This window comes from Diospyros lotus, chromosome 4 (genome assembly GCF_014633365.1).
Source record: "Diospyros lotus cultivar Yz01 chromosome 4, ASM1463336v1, whole genome shotgun sequence".
Classification (NCBI taxonomy): domain Eukaryota; kingdom Viridiplantae; phylum Streptophyta; class Magnoliopsida; order Ericales; family Ebenaceae; genus Diospyros; species Diospyros lotus.
Genome location: NC_068341.1, coordinates 14,717,575 through 14,735,729, shown reverse-complemented (window position 1 = coordinate 14,735,729; position 18,155 = coordinate 14,717,575). Strand labels below are relative to the sequence as shown.

General features: G+C 36.1%; 1 protein-coding gene across 1 annotated transcript; it reads right to left on the bottom strand.

Moving 5' to 3' along the window:
* Positions 1-6,287: 6,287 nt before the first annotated feature.
* On the bottom strand, positions 6,288-9,614 carry LOC127800204 (transport inhibitor response 1-like protein). Its single transcript, XM_052334686.1, has 3 exons — positions 8,625-9,614; positions 7,834-8,338; positions 6,288-7,751 (listed from the first exon to the last, which is right to left on the bottom strand). The coding sequence occupies exons 1-3, from the start codon at positions 9,206-9,208 to the stop codon at positions 6,990-6,992; spliced, it is 1,851 nt and encodes a 616-aa protein (XP_052190646.1). The 5' UTR covers positions 9,209-9,614; the 3' UTR covers positions 6,288-6,989.
* Between the last annotated feature and the right edge of the window lie 8,541 nt (positions 9,615-18,155).

Below are 18,155 nucleotides of genomic sequence, written 5' to 3'. Positions count from 1 at the left end.
ACCAAGACTACAAATATATCACTTGATTGATTGTCAATCTTTTCTGCTAATTGAACTGTGAAACAAGGAATAAATAGTTAAATTTTATCTTAGTCAGTACTTGGCACATGATTATCTTAAGATGGTGGATTATACCACCTCTGGCTGGGGGTTTGTTTCCTATTCATAATAACCATTCTATAAAGAGATTATCCGTCATCATGTTTATATTCCTATCCTGTGCGATATTCTGAGTCAATGACACGCACTATGTTTTTGTGCTTCTGAAGTCTGGGATGAACTTGTGATGGGCATCTGTTAATCAAGGTTGGATTAGTACGAACCCCCTTCCACGCCTTGGATTATATGTGGGCTGGGGCACAAGTCAAAAACCAAGGTATTAGTCATGGAGGATTCTGATAGTTACAATTGCATAATGCTTTTACGGTGCATGTTCAGTCTCTGGGTGTTGTCTTAGTGGTTATTGCAATCTTTCCACTGGTGTAGCTTTCATTTGAATAAATTACATTAATTAGACATGATATCATGCCTAGATCACAAAAGGCTTGTTCATTTCCATGACTGACTTTTTTCTGATACTTTTCTCTAGGTTAAATTCGAGAGGACTTTGCTTTATTTCATTGCATATAGGTGTAAGCCTAGACTACATTTTGGAGCTATCTTTAATGGCTGTTTCTTTATATCATGCTTGCTTAAAGGGAGTTGAGTAAAGTCGTTGTAATCAAGATGAAGGCATTTGCTTTATTTATTGCTCATTGTATGTAGATGTAATAATCCCTAACCTAATATATAGTTTGGAGGTTTTGTTTAATGTTTGCTTCTTCTTCGTATTCATGTATGTTTGTTTAGGCTGAATTGAGTGTGATGTTTGATCCTGACCAAACTGGGCTCCACCATGAAGCAATCAGGAGTTTTCTTTTTCAAACTTCTTTTGACCAGTTAAGCTCATACCTGACTACTCCCTACTTTTTCTGAAAGGCCATTTTGATAAGAGGGTGACTACACACACCACTTTCTTTTGTAAGGTCTTGGTTCAAAGATCAAAGACATCAGCTTCTAGATTGAGATTCAAATGCCACACACACACACACACACATGTAAATTGCTGTGCATTGTCTACGAATCTTTTATACAGAGAGATTTTCTCTATGCTCTGTTTTCACATAACTTAAGCATTAACACACAAAGATCCAAAAGCCTAGGGGTGGAATTTGGGGGGGGGGGGGGGGGGGGGGGGGGGGGTCTTATTGAAGTTGCTCTAAAGGGAAAATCATTAGAGTATTAACTCCCAGTCCCAGTTTGCTTTATTTTGTTTCCATTTCTTTTGCTTTATTTCTTTCAATGAATGCATCTAAGAAGCCTACAACCCATCAATGGCTTTGGGGCCTGTGATGTAATGTTTCATCAGAAGTGGGGTCAAAACTCTTTGATCATCTTTATGAGTTGCAAGCAACGGAATTAGGAATTAGGATAGGAGCTTATTGAATCCATGGAAGACAATTGACACCGCCACCCCCCCCCCCCCCCAGAGAATCAGTGCCTTTCGGAGTACCTTCTGACCAACCATTAAGAGAATGACCCAAGTGCTCAAAATGGGTGGTGCAGTGCCACATGCCAATCAACTTGGAAGGGTATGGGTCATTCAATTTAAAAAGTTGTTCCAAGACCCTTCAAAGTGAAGAAATCTTTTAGGGATTTGTTTTCGTGCCTTTCTTTATGAATTATTAACATTGTCTAATAGCTTGATTTTTTTTTTTTGCCTTTTCTTTTTCTGGTTTCATCTGTATCTAGCTGAAGAGAGATTCATATGGTAGGGGCCTTCAAAGTGTAGCTTTCACTCTCTGCCATGAACATCTTCTAGTTGACCCATAGGCATCATTGTTTAATTATCCATACGCCTCTATCCTGTATGCATAAACTATGTTGATAAGGGAAATTATATAAACCACTATTTCAAAAGTTTTTTTTTTTTTTCCTTAGTAAAAGGGATAAGTCTAGATTAACTGCACATTGCTATATTATTTACGGAAATATTCATGCTAAAGTTTAATGATTATATTATTAGCCTCATGATAAATGACCAATCAATCTCTTAAAAATAAGAGAGAAACGATATTAATTTAAACATTAAACATTTCTCTAAACACGTTAAGCTCTTATATGGCTTGAGAGAGTAGTTATCAAAGTTCAGCCTCTGCAACCACTATCAAGAAGAGGCAATGAGAAAGAGAGACCTTCCCCTGTGCTGTCACCCTCTTAGTATCTTCATGTGCCCTTCGCAGAGCCACATTGTCCAAATGATTTTGATTTCTTGATGAGCCCTTCAACGAGCAGCATTGCCTAAATGATCCCGACCTTTTTGATTGAATTTGGTATTTAGCTGAGGAGATCCTTATGGTGGGCCCTTCAAACAGTAGAATTTCACTCTCCACCATGATTGACAAGTACTAATCCATCTGGTAGGCCCTCATTGTTTTTTTTTTTTTTTTTTTAGAAAAAAAGATTTATTTATACAAAACACTTTCCATTTATCTCATCTATTTCATGTATTATCACAAAGTTTAGTGAAGATGAAGTTCCCTCAATATTACAAGGAAAAGTTCCCCCCCCAATTTCTTATGGTTCAGAAGCAAGGCAAATTCCAAAAAATATATAAATTATTTTTAATAATGGTTGTAAAAAAAAAAAAAAAAAAAGTTTGTCTCAAGATGCCCCTGATTCTAAAAAATAAAATTATTTATTAATTCTGATGCAAAAAAATATCAAAATAAAATGATTTATTGTTGAAATGAAATCTTATTTTAAAGAAAATACGAATAACATTTAGGTGATTAGTCCTTAGGAGGGAGGGGTCAATTTAATTTATAAAATACTAGGCCAGAAACTTAGGATTTACTGTCGTATGAGGGGACTGCACAAATCATAGACGAAAGAGCCCAATCTCCAACGATCAAATCAGATCAAGACTAAAAAAGCCTCATTATGGCACCATTTGTGAACTACCTGTGTTGCTGCTGCCGGAATCACTAAAACTAATCAACTGATTGATTAACAAATGGTGCATATGCACACACTGTTCCTAAACCTTGCATTTTTGTCTTTCCAGTTTGACATTACCCCTTCTTTTGTTTTTCATTTTGGACTTTTGGGTACGTGCAGTTAGATGAGTACACAATAATAATAATAATAATAATAATTATTCAGTACAAGTTTTAGAATCCATCAAATTATTTCTATTTATGATCATATTGTATTGTTATTAAAATTAATATACCCAAAGTCACATGTGATTGTTTTTTACCACTGTTTTATTTTTAATATTTTTCTAGCTTCTTCTTCTTCTTCACATGCTTATTATTACTTTCCTAACATGTCTAAATTAGTTTAATGGTGTCTCAAACATATTTAATTTCTTTAATAAATTTTACTCCAATATTACACTCACACACACACGTACACACACATATGTGTATGTTTTGGCTAAGCATTCACACAGGGAGTGACTTGTAGCCGTAGAATGTGTTCCACAAATCATGTGAAAATTCAAGCTTATCCCTCGGTCAAATCCACCCTCCAATTGCATGCCCTCTTGGACTCTCTTATTGCACAAATATCTTGGTTGCGTCTCCCAGCCAAGAGGGACCTGCTGGTTCAGATTTGACACCTCCCCAGATTAATTTTGAAAATTGCAAGTTGTCAGAATGTCAAAAGGGTTATCTAAAAGATGAGGTGATATATTCAGTAATTTAACATAAGATTAAAGGAGAAGAGCCGTCTGAAATCAAAAAAAAAAAAAAAAAAGAAGAAGACAAAAATGGCAGAGATCAAAATTCATGAACATAAATTTTATCTTATTTTACATTAGTAATGATGCCCACTTATAAATGAGTTTTATATCAAAGAATTCATGTGATAAATAATAATAATAATAATAATAATAATAAAACATTACCAATTTCCATATAAAATTTAAGCGTGGGAAAGAAGGGTAAAGGAGGGTTTTTTTTGTTTTTTTTTTTTTTTTGGGTGGTTGTAAGTAGTTGTATAAAGGGATAACGAGAACATCATCTCAAGGAGGTCAAGAATTAGGTTTATGCTTTTTGTTAGCATGCCAAACATTATTCCCCCCAGGTTCCGTATTTATCTTTTCCTTTGGAAAAAGAACCCATCGCCTAATCACATGCATGATCACGGAGAGATATATTTATTTAGAGCGACCATGTTTGTTGATTAATAATCATATATATTTTAAAATGACCCATAATAATAATTATAATAAAAATGCTGCATGCAACCCTTAGCAGCCACAAACTGTCGGTCACGCGACTCGGGCTGGAGAATAAGCTGATGATCTAGGTTATGATTTATTTAATTGATCAACATCAGATCCAGTGAGGGACTTGATGTTAAACAATGTTAAGAGTTCTTCAAGTTCAACCCATTTGTTTTTAGAAGATAATAATGTTAATTACTTACGACAGTGAAGCTGAGTTTGTCTTGTTTTCATCACATGGAGATGGAGGTGGAGCAAGCAAACACACACATAAAGCTTGGATTGGATTGGATTGGATTCGATTCATCAAAGCATGCATGATCCATTCTGGAAATAGCAATTCTATGTTGATGCATATAATATATATATATATATTAATAAATACATAATTAGTTAGGAAATTAATGAAGTGGTGCAACACGAGAGTGGCACTTTAGTGGTTGACCTCGTCGTCAGTTGATCACCTACATAAATAATATATATATACATATATATATGTAGAGAGAGAGAGAGAGAGAGAGAGAGAGAGAGAGATTGGCCATTGGGTTTGTACTTGAGCTTCTGTTGCAGCTCCGCTGGCTGGGCATCCACCATGGGCTTTGGTACTTGACAACCATACAAACAAATTTGTTTGATAATTTTACTGTCAATAAGGTTGGGGGAATTGCTAGGGTGGAGATAAGGTACAAAGCCCATTAATGCGTCCAACCTCACGCACCGTACACGTGGGCCACCCGATTGAGATGATGGGTTCGGTGGGCCACATCATGGTTGGGTACTACTACTAGTTTACTGTTCCCTTACAAACTACTGGCACCGTCCCACCAATAGAGTTTGATTACCTAGAAAATCCTATTCATAACCCCTCCAAAGTAGCAGTGGCCCTTGGGAAAGCATCTGCGTAATTCGAGTTTTGTAAAATCGCATTTTTAAGTAATTTCTTTTTATCTTCCTATTGTTCCCTGTACCATCTAGAGAATAGTGTCAATGGCACACTTGTCACTTCGCTGGTGGCAAAGAGACATAGGTTTTGGTCCACCTTCACCTGCAAATAGTTAAGACAGGCAACAGAAAAGGCAGACTTGCTTCCCATCACTAGAAAAAAAAAAAAAAAAAATTCAATTGCACAGTCAGATTCCACTTTCAAGATAAGCTTTGCTTTAACCATACTGCCAGAAAGAATACCAACAAAGATGGCTGATTTCTCTACTAATTATTACATCCCCAAGAGATAGATGATAAAAAAAACGACAGTCCCACCTTCTAAGAGTCGGCCCAGGAGTAAAAGGCTATATAACAACCCAACCTTTCTTTTTGGGGATCCAAATTCTAACTTGTTTTTTTTTTTTTTTTAATATATATATATATACACACTTGATGCACATAATTGGTGAGCTATTATCATTGCCTTTGCCCTTGCCCGGTGGGCGTGAGCTTTTGCTTTTGTGCCCCCCTTGGAACAGGAGGAGGTGAGGGCAACAAAGACGAGAGGAGAGGACAGGAGATGGGGATGAGATTTTAATGGAAGCCACCCCACCCGCCGCGCCACCCCCCCAAAAAAAAAAAAAAAATGAACACAGAGAAAACAGGGAGATTGGATGGATACTGGATAAGAGATGGCATTGCCCCAGGAACTGTGTTCAAACGATCTAAAGCAGAAAGATGGATAGGATGCAACAACAAAATCATCATAAAGGTGCAGCCTAATTTATAGAGTGCTACAGGATTCTGTTCCCTGTGTGGAGGCTCCATGGAGATGCATGTGAGGGTGAATCAGGACCATCAGTCCTCAATCTGATCGATGCAACCCCACATGGAGAATGGTCCTGCAGTTTGTACTTGTACCATTACTTTCCACGCATCATTAATGGGACCTCACTATCAAGCTGATCATTCCACTTTCAGAAAAAAAATACAATCAAAAAGGCCATACAAGCTCTCCCCCATATCCATCTGCTTCCATGCATAAAATTCTGATCAAGATGAAAATGAGAAATGCAAAGAACCAAACATCTGGGGGGAAAAATAATCATGATAATAAATAAACGTCTCTAGAGAAACGATGTATCATTCTAAGCATTAATATACCAGCTACAGCTTAAAAGTCTTATAAAACTGATAAAGAGGGAATCACACTAAGAAGACGACATGATTCTACTAAAAGAGAGAATGCTTGATCCTTCAGCCATGGCCCCGACCGAGTAGTTTTCAAATTGAGGGTCACAATCTCCAATCTTCAGGACCCTGGACCAATTTGATCCATTGTTATATATAATGGACGACTAATCAAATATCTAACCGACCCTTAGGCGCAGTGCAATGGCCCCTCCCTTGCTATCTCCAGAAGCCTTCATTTATGAAATGAATATGAAAGCGGAAAAAAACATAAAAATTTAAAGGTGTACCGACAAAACAGCTTCAGACGGTTGAACCCCTGCAAAGACATCCGTCTTCAACATTAAGCTTGCTTCACTAAACCATCAGGGAGATCCAAAGGATAGATGTAACCTGGTCCTTTATGTAGCTTCGGCTTTGAATTCCATTCCATTGCTTCAAGCCAACAAAACAAGTAACATTGCTTGTTTCTGTCCAACAAATTGTACAAGAACTTGAGGATTAGAAAAGCAACCCGATGCATCAACTTCCCCACAAAAATAGTTTATTACTTCCTCAAGCCACTGTTAGAACAGATGGAGCATTCGACCAGGTTGCAAATTCATAGGATGGTCACAAATCCAGGTGCATCATCCCTTCGCCCTTCAAGGGACCTATACATGTACAATGTGTTAACCCGGTCATCCCTCATCTCTTCTCCCAAGTCCTGGTTGATGACTTCCACCACCAGGTGGGGCATTTGTTGAGCAATCTCCCTGCAGCCATGGAGAGTCAACCAGCATGAAGACATCCAGAGAAATCTCATATTGTAATAGTGATGCAAACCAGACCGCAAAGCTGCATCTCCGAAAGGGCTATCTCTGATCTCAAGCTTCTGCAACCTAGGGCAACCCTCAAGCACATATCTCAGCCCCAAATCACTGTCTCCAGCAAAAGCAATTGATAAGGTCCTAACCAATTTCCCATGTTCTCCAATGTAACTGAAAACTCTATCAGTTAGTAGACCGGATATGGCAAGTCGGGTAAGCTTCTTGCAATTCTTGACAATGGCTCCAAAACCCTCATCCATCGGTTCTCCAGTGACGTGGTCAGGCATGTGCCGTCCCATGATACACAGACGGAACACCACAAGATCCGGACAGTTCTTTGACATGGCTGTGACTGCTGCATTTGTCATTCGCTGGCAGAAATATAAAATTGATCGCAACTTCCTACACCCCTCAGAAATTGCGAGGAGACCCACTTCAGAAACAGGACCCTCGCCATCTTCCTGAGCCTCTAGCGGGAACACCCGGAGCTCACGGAGATCTTTGCAAGTTGCAGCCACTGCCTGGAGTCCCTCATCACATACCGAATCAAGCACCTGGCACATTAGAAAGTAAGCTTCAGACCGCAAAGTAAATCACAAAATCAGTTAAAAACTTAAAAAGAAACGAAACACATACCCAAAAATTCTGTAGTTTGTGGCAGTGACGTATGACTGGCTTAAGTTGTTCTGTGCTGATGTTGGCATAACTAAAATTTAGAGAGGTGAGATTAGCACAGACCGGGTAGATTGCAGGCAAATAATCTGGTATAATTTCCCTAAATCCAGAGAGATCAACTAATGATTTGCAAGCATGAAAAGCGGAGGCATAATCTGGTTCCTGATCGCGTTGAGCAGCATTCTCCGAAGGGCTAAATGATCCAGTACCAAGATGTGTGAGCTGCGGAGCCCGAACCATCAGACGGTAAAGCTGCCCAATGTCAACATACTGGTTCAACTTAAGTTCCTTAAGTGAAGGAGATCTCGCCACCAGTCGCTCCAATGACTCAAAATTTATAGGGACTTCCACACAGTCGAAAACCAGAGACTCGAGACAAGTTTCACCCTCCGGAAAACAAGAAATCCAATCCACCTCCTCTTCGTCCAAAACCTCATCCTCAGTCAGATCAAGCACACGGAGTTTCCTGAGATAAAACCATTTCAGGATCGACTCAAATGATTTGAAACAATCCATTAACAGTTTCAGGTACACACAAGTATTAAAAAGTATAGTTCAAATGCATTTCCTATTCAAATTCACAACCTTCTCATATTAGACATCCAGTTAGTTCCAAAGAAATGCACACATTGTATAGTTCACTATTCAGATTTTTTCATTAACCTAATTCAAAACAATAAAGTAGATCAAACACCATTAGAGCCCCAAGCTTTTCCGGCAGATCTCAAATAGAAAGAGGCAGTAGTACGAACCTGCACTCGCTGGCGACGACGGCCAATCCGCCGGTGCCGAATCCCTCGCAGCAGATGAGGATTAACTCTCTGAAGGAAGGGAAGAGAGCAAGAAGCTCCAGATCTTCGTCCTTGACGGACATGCGCTTGAGGCATAGCTTCTCCAGCGCACGATAGCACTGGGCCATGTCCTTGATCCAGGGGTTAAAGTGTGCGCCCCAACCGCGCGGCATGAGGTTGAAATCGGCGAACCTAGGCTTGCCCTTGATCGTCACCGACCGGACGCGGCGGAACCGCTCGGTGACCCGGCGGGGCGAGACGGCGTAGCAGTTCCCGATGAAGATCTCCGACCGGGTCAGCGCCTCCGCCCGGTACCACGATTTGCACACCAGCGACGCCGCGTTGCGGTCCCGCCGGCAGGTCAGGAACAGCAGCACCGTCTCGAGCACGTTCTCCAGCACTTGGTCCGGCGACGGCGAGACGTAACAGTCGCCCCCGCCACCGCCCGCCACGACGAGGCAGCCCCGGGGCTTGGTGGACGACGTGGAGGCGGGATCCGTCGGCCTCTCGTCGTCCTCGGACATTTGGGTCGGGTCCTCCCCCATTCGTCTCCGATCTGGAGCGGGTCTCTTCGATAGATCGCGCTATATAGTAAAGGGACGGAATCTTTCCGCTCAGATCATAGCAACAAAGATGAGTAGCTTCACAGAGAGAGAGAGAGAGAGAGAGAAAGAGAGTCAAAGATTGATTACATATCAGGATTCAGGAGAACCGAGGAGAGGAAAGGGAAAGTGAATTGTATAAATCAGGTCGTGCAATTGTTTTTGGATAAATTGGGTGGACAAACAGCAGGAGAGTCCACACAGTACACACTGAGGGGGCAGCTCAGCTGTGTCAAGTGTTTGTTTTTGGGTTTGGGTTTCTCTCCCTATCAATGGAGGGTCGCATTGGGATTCTACATTACCCTCCTCCTCTCCTCCTCATCTGTAAAATCCAATCCAATGGCTCTCCACAGTTCTCCTCCATTATTTGGGGGCCTTTTGCTCTCCAAAGCTTTTGTCCTTTTATTTTACGTACATTTCTACTTGTTTTTACTTTCTTTCTTTCTATTTGGATTTTTTTTTTTTCTTTATGCTCTGGTGATGATTATGAGTTTTTGTGCAAGCGCCCCCCCCTCCCTCCCACATCTCTACTAATTGCTCCACAAACCTTTCCCAATTTTATATGCCTCTCCTGCTCTCAGCCCAAACTTTTCCTCAACAGAGCCCTCAAAAGTAAATAAATGTGATCCTACCTCCACCACTTGGAAAAAAATATAATGTGACCGCTTTGTGATGTAGTCACACATGATTTTTCAGTTTCATAACTCAAATTTATAAATATTTTGTTATTATATACCTTTATATATCGGAAATCAATTCTTAATAAAATAAAATTCTCTCAAATTTTACGAGGATAGAGATATCAATAAATTAAAAATCGGCCATAGCTACCCATGTAGAATAAAGAATATTTTTAACAACCATGCAATAAATTAAAGAATATCCCATAAAGATTATCGTAATAACATTTGATTTGTCAGCTTTGTAATTGTAACCCAAAAGTATCAAGTCATTATATACATTTATGTATGACATTTGGTTACTGGGAAAATAGAATTGTCTTAAGTTTTATAGAAATAAAGATAACGATAAATCTTATTAACATTAAATACCTACACAAAATAAAGAATATATTCAACAACCATGCCATAAATATAGGAATATCTCACAAATAATCCTATAAGTTAAACATGATTTGTTAGCTCCATAACTCAAACTCGCAATTATTTAGTCATAATATATCTTTATATATAACAATCAACTATTAAAAAGATAGAATTATCTTAAATTTAATAAGCACAAAGATAACAAGCATAAACTCTGTCAACCTTAGATACCCACATGCAACAAATAATATCTTCAATGATCATATAATGAATTAGGGAATATCTCATAAAAAAATTCTATAAATAACCGACCACCATATAAAATAGAATTCTATAGGTATAAAAAAGCTGACATTCATATTCTAAAATAGAAAACTCATTGAATTATATAGTTTTAGTTAATTTATTTTTACTATAACCATATATATCAAAAGTATATCTCGAGATCAACTTAAGACAATTTTTTTGTTGTGACTATAGGTTACCAAATGAAACATTAGTTACTTTTATTTGATTAAGTAAACATAGGTCTTGTGGTTACTCCAATTTAATAATATTTATTGACCCTTAACTTCTCACACTACCAAAATATATATTTATGAGAGAAAAAAAAAACTCATTCTAATTTAAGAAAATTTCATGATTATGTTTATATATTTTCTTAAAAAGTTATCTTATTATATATTTTAGACGTGAAGAAACAAATAAAGTCATGGAGAAAGTCAACGAGGGGTGTAAGTGCGAGAGGAGGAAAGAAATGGGGCGGGTAGGCAAATAGCATAAAGGAGGAGGACGCCATAGGCCATTACATAAAGTTTTGGAAAAAGAAGTAACAGTGGATGCAGTAAAGCTTCATTGGCTTTCCCAGGCTGCTTCTTCTAGCTTTGTATTAAAGCTGACATGGAGATGGTCACTTTGGTAATTTCAGCTCTCACCGACGTAAGTTTAAGACTTATTTGTAAAATTTTTAATTAGTTTCCAAAATTTTATTTGTAAAAATAACTTTTTTATGGAATTTAATTTAAAATTATATATATATATATATAAATGACTATTTCCCGGCTCTCCAAATTGAGAGTCTTCTAAATTGAGAATGTTCCTTTGATTGACAAAAATTGTACTATTCATTTAGAACAACTATATATCGATTATATTTTTAATAATTTTTAAATAAATTTCACTTAATAATTCATGATTTAAGTTTTGTACAAAGATTCAGTCTATTGTGGTTTAAATTTAAAATTTGATATTTATTAAAAAATAACTATTATACTATTACAATTTAAATCTAAGAATTTTGAAAGAATACTTAAGTTATGGAATATATTCTATCTAAACAAACTCCTCATGTTATTATTTTTGAAATTCTATCAAACTTGAAAATAAAAAAAATATCAATTTGTATAATGTAACTTTTGTTAAAAAAAAAAATTAAACTTATAATCTTAAAAGTGTGATTTGGGATTATCGTTCTTGTGCGGTCTCCCGTCACTCGTATTTTCGATTTCGACAAGATAAATAAATCATAAGTAGATCTTTGACGCTAAATCGAGTATCGAACTGGTAACTTATTGATATTAATTTTAGTATATTATTTGTCTGTTACTTAATCTATGTTCTGGGAACTTAAAAGTGTGAATTTATTTTTTAGAATGAATAGTCTTCATTAAGTCAACTCATTAGTCTACCCTCTGTCCTGCTTCAAGCTTGTTGTGTAATTTATAATTTTATCTAATCAACATCTAAAAGTAAACCATGCAAATTGTCTTTGGTGGAAAAGAGAAGAAAAGAAAATGGAATGGATATGTAGAATTGAAGTCACTACTCCATTGCTTGGGGTGTTGGTGGCTGACTGCTGACCGCTGACTGCTGAGTGGCTGAGGTTAGCATAATTTTATCCTTTTTCCTCTTTTAACTTGTTCTTGTATATTGTATACAATCTCATGTAATGTTACATCCATCTTCACTTTAACTTATTGTTGCCCAATTAGCTTCTTAATTTATATATGGCAGGAGAAACATCAACCCTCTTTGTCTATTGTCATCAATTACTATTCAAATAATATTTATGTTATTATTATATATATATATATATATATATATAAAATACGAGGAACAGGAAGATGGAGTGAAATTAAGAGAATTGAGTTAGTAATGGGATAAATTAATTGATGGAGTGCTTGGAAATGGAAATGGGTATAATTGAGCAGAGAAGAATCTTATGATGACGGTGATGATGATAATGAAAACCTGTGGATGTGGCTTTAGACAAATTTTAAGCACAACCAAACAATAATTGATCTGGAAGCTATGGAAGGCAAGGCAAGGCAAGGAAGCGAAGCTACTAAACCACCAGTCTTTTTCTTTTCTATAGGGTTGGAGTTTTGAGGTCTCTGCATGCCAAATCAAACTAAGCAATCATTCAACCCCCCCCCCCCCCCCCCCCCCCCCCACTCACTTCATATATTTATATATATATTTTATTTATATTGCCTCTCTAGTCTACAATATATACCTTCTTCATATATCTTCTTGTTGTTTGGTTAATTGGCTTAGATTGGTGGACATTTTTTTTTTGCTTGAAAAAACTGCAGGCTAGTAAAGCAAGTAATATGATCATTATCTCATAAATCATGCTACTTTATCAGAACATCAAATTAGAGTTTGGGAGTGTATTTTAATTAGTGATAATGATAACAATAAGGGAAGGTTATCATTGATCCCACCCACTTCAGTTGCAAGCATGTAATCCCCTGGCATCACTGTGTTCCCAAATTACTGGATTAATTTTCAATGCATATATATATAGAGGAAATGGGCACTTCAATTATTCATTCATTTCATATCTTCCAAGTCACATAATTTTCATGAGCATTATAGAGATTAATATGTGTTCAAGTTACCTATGGTTTTGTTACACAAAAAAGTCACCTCAAATAATATATATTTAGAAAATAAATAAAAACAGAATTTGAGAGTTTAAAAGTTTACGTCTTTCTAAAAACTATATATATCTCTATTTTTGTAATCGTTTTACATGATAATAGCTGTCATGAGTGAAATGACTTGTTGATGACCAAATTGGTACATCCCTTGAATAGAACTCACCAATAAAAATGTCAAAGGAATGGTGCCCAAAATGTTATAAACCCCACACTAAGAGCTTAAATTTTTTATATGTAACAAGTTTCATACGTTATAATGACTCATAACATACCACTACGTTTCATAATCTGACGCTTATGACGACAAGTTGTGCACTAGTCACGACTAGTCCCGGACGAACACTACAATGCCAGCATCATCTCTGTCGTCGCGTAATTGCAATTGGGAGATATGTGACCGACTCTAATATTATTATTACACTTTTTGAGTAGAACTCATCCTCAAAACATAATTGTCAAAAAGAGAGTGTCTAAGAGATTATAAACACTATATCAAAAATTTGATATGAGACAAGTCACGTACCTCACAGTGAATCATATCATAAATCTAATTAAAAGAATAATTTCACCATTAAAGATGATGAGTATGTTTATGTCTTAATTAAAAATAATATATTAAGACTTAACCTGACGTACGTCGTATTTATCTAGCAATACAATTTTGATTATTAACTCATGTTCACATCAATATGGCTTTCACTTTTTGTGTGGGATCTAAGAATTTGAAGCAAGTGGGACAAGAGGTTGATGACACCATTATACATAAAATGAGGTTGAGAGATGCTTTAACAAATCTGCCTTGTCCTCTTACTGTTGATGTTTTCTGCAACCCCAAAGATTCCAAATTCTCTCTACACAGAGGCCCCATATGCTTGTATTAGTACCCCACAATCTATACGAGCGAGCCTCGGAGGAAGATGAAGCATTAAGTTAGTAAAAATTTTAAAAAATAAATAAAAAGGTGGAAACAAAAGTTGGCATTCCTTCCTAACTCATCCTTTTTTATGGAGTAGACTTTTGAGCTATGGTGATTGAGAGACAGGGGCTATGCACTAGGAGACAGTGGCATGGCAGAATAAATGTTAGCTATGTTCCAAAACTATTGAAAGCCCTTGGGGTAAAATATTTTTAATAAAGTTGTTAAAATAATGTATCAGTAACATATATATATATATATATTTGATTATGAATAACTTTGATGGCTACTTTTCTTTCTTGGGATTGTGCCCCCAACAAGGAGTAAATGTTGTTTGAGAAAAAGATGTACTTCTATGTTATTTGTTAAAGAAATAGTGTTTGTTAAGATAGATATAATGAGATTTTATTAAGATAAAATTAAAATATTTTTTAAATTAAAATAAAAAATAAATAAGATAAGGATGAAAAATATTTTACGATTTTTATCAGATAATTTGTTAAATTTTTTAAAATGCATTTGAGGCATATGAGTTATTTTTTATTATATATAAAGTTGAAGATAAATTTATCTGAAGCGATGAGAGATAAATTTATCAGTAAAATCTTAAATAAGAAGTCATGTGATTTGTTTTCTAAGAATTGTCAGATAAATTTAACAAATACAATAGAAAATTATTTTTATTTGAAATGCTTTCTATATTTCACTTTTTTCAACTCATATCCTGGTTAACAAATATTACCTAAAAGAAAATTATTAATTTTTTTTCTTAGGTAGCGTTTGTTAAAATGAATAAAATAAAGTTATATTAAGATAATGTTTGAATATGTTCTGAATCAAGATATTGAATAGTCTTGGAAAGCATTTTAAGATTTTTATCAAACTGTTTGTTAAATTTATTAGAATACAATGAAGGACATATGTGTCAGGGCCCGCTCCTGGATTACTCGCTAACTTAGGAAATCCGAGAGAAGGTCCATTCAAGATAGATACAGATACAAACATCACTTAACATTTTGCCAAATATTTCTTTTCATTCACATATTTGCTCACTAACAATAGGAGCCATAAAAATTATTACATCATTATCTCGGGCTTACCACTCGTACACTTACAAAATAAAGAGGGCACTAAGACTTTAAAAAAAAAAAAAAAAAGAAGCTTTCTACTCATGCCCTCCCAACTACACCCATAGATCTTGAGGCCAGGACATCTCTGTACACCTTTATCCAGAACTCGCCCCAAGCATATATACTTTCCACTTACCTGAAATGACAAAGAAATAAGAGTGAATCACAAGACTCAGCAAGTATATATATATATATAGCCAAGAGAAACATCAATAGGATAACAAATGAAGGCATGAACAATTCAGAGCCAAGAAAAATCACAATTTCGACAACTAAACCTCACTTGAATCCATGCCTTCTATGCTTGACAACCTCATCTCCCAAGAAAACAATTTCTTACTTTCTATCGAAATTCATTTTTGAATTGAGCCATAAGGCTCGGCAAGTGTCTATAAACAATGAAAACTAGATATGACCAGATTTTCCCTGAATATCATGCATATCATGCCACATGTGAACACTTGTCAATCTCAAAAACATAGAGGACACAAATCCATGCCTTTTTCATTAATCATGATTCAATTAATATATATATATATAGGTCATGCTTTCTTTTCTTACATCAATTCACACTTTACCATGGAAGAAAACATTCATCCACTTAGACAATACCATAACGCCCTTTTTATTAACATAACTTATGGTACAAAAATAGGTAATACACATATAAAACAATCATGCGAACACACCGTCTTTTACGGATACACCGCCTTTTGCAGACACGCCGCCCTTTTTTTAATATAGCATGTAATGTTATGCATTACAACTGTGAAATGTAATTACAACGAGTAACATTCACACACTTGATGCCATAGTGCAACACACTTTATGAACATAACTTATAGCATAAGAAAATACATGTTGCACACACAAAAACAAATGCGAACGAGTCGCCTTGGTAGGATATCCCCCTTTCTTTTTTTCTTGCGGACAAGCCGCCTTTCTTTTCACATTTCTCTCTTTGCGGAAGAACCGTCTTTCTTGCCATGGCATGCCTCGGGGATATTCACTTACTTTTTTTCGTGCAAAATAATAGGTTCGCAAAGACAATATATACACATACATATGCATACACATTCCATCATCTTTACAACTTCACAACCACATGCCTAAAATCACTCACTATGATTCTAGGTGCCACATCACATCATGATCGTGCATATAACTTCATTCACCTCCATTTATGGCAACCACATCAATTAAGGGCAATTATTCATATGGTGATAGGAATGCATCACCCATGAAACTACATGGGCATACCAACCAAAAACATTTCCTAACAACCTCTTAATGATTATTTTTATACTTCCTCATGTGAGCCAATTATATTTTTATCTCATAAATCCCATGTATTTACATACATATATCTTCAAACACATCTTATATTGAGTGGATATCAAAGGAAGTATTTAAAAATAATTTACTTTAACAATCTCACTTGATATGGATTAATACAAGCCTTAACCAACTCAAATAATATCCAAAATATATGATATTATATATCAAATCAAATCCCTCGAAGTCTAGTTTATGTCACTTCAAACGGATTACAATTCTGAGTTCTATATCAAAAGTTATGGCCAAAATAGCGAGACATGCGCAGAGTAATCAAGTTACGGCCGAGTCGACTCGGCAGAAATCCGAGTCGACTTGCCCAAAATTGAGTCGACTCAACCCAAGTTGACTTGACCTCCTGGACGAGTCGACTTGGCCGAGAACGAAGGGAAAACACCAAAAATTCACCGAAAACACTCAAAATGGACACCAAACTCCCAAAAACTCTCATTCTAGCTTCCTAACCCACAATACCATTCCATGAAAGAATAATGGGATGAACAAACCCCAACGAAACAATTTTCAAGACACCCATTGACAATGAAATGCAAGCCCACAAATCTTTTTTATGAATATAAACAAAGCTTACTTATCTCCAGAAAATAACTCCCAAGAGTTTGGAAGACCACTCCAAATTTTTGATAAGAAGAAGATTTAACTTTTCACATCAAAGAGGAAAACAAGAAATAAGCTTGTCAAAAGAAGAGAACTTGCACAAACCATTAAAAAGAGAGAGTGCAAGAGAAATCGCCTTTGAAGAACAACCAAAAGGAGAAGAAGAATCTTGCTTACTTGCCCCAAAAATTTGCTCTTAAAGCTCTAATCAAGAAGAGTGGAGGAAGAAAAAGAAGAGAAGAAGAAAAAGAAGAAGAAGAGCATTCGGGAGAAGGAGAAAAGAAGTAAGAAGAAGAAATGAAGAATGGAGGGGGAGTATGGGAGAGGAATGGCTTTCACGCCACCTCCAACCATCCCCCCAACCTTTCTCTTCCCATTATGCCTCTCTACACAACACACTCCACTAAATATCTCATGCTCAATTTGGACATTTTACATTTTCTTATTTTCTTTCTCTTTTTTTTATTCAATCCATTATGCCAATTACCATTTTACTCTCTTCTTTTTCATACACATATAATACATAAGCCCACTTTAGACATTTCATAAACCATTTTTATTTTTTTTATTAAATAAAATATACCATTTCATGCACATAGGCCCAAAGCCCATTTCACTACCCCCAACTCAAATGGGCCAAGCTAGTCTTAGGCCCAATGGGGTTTACAACCTCATTTCAATAGATACGCAAAATTTCACACTTGGGCTTAATCTAATCCATTAATTTAATACATAATTTATTTACATACATTTGCAACATAAAATATTTCTCACATTTATTCTAATAGGGAAAAATTTTCAATTCTCATAAATAAATTATTAATATCTGCTAGACCCATTAACGGGTCGTTACAATATGTGTCATTTTTTCTAATCTGTAAAGTTCAAAATATGCTTATCTGA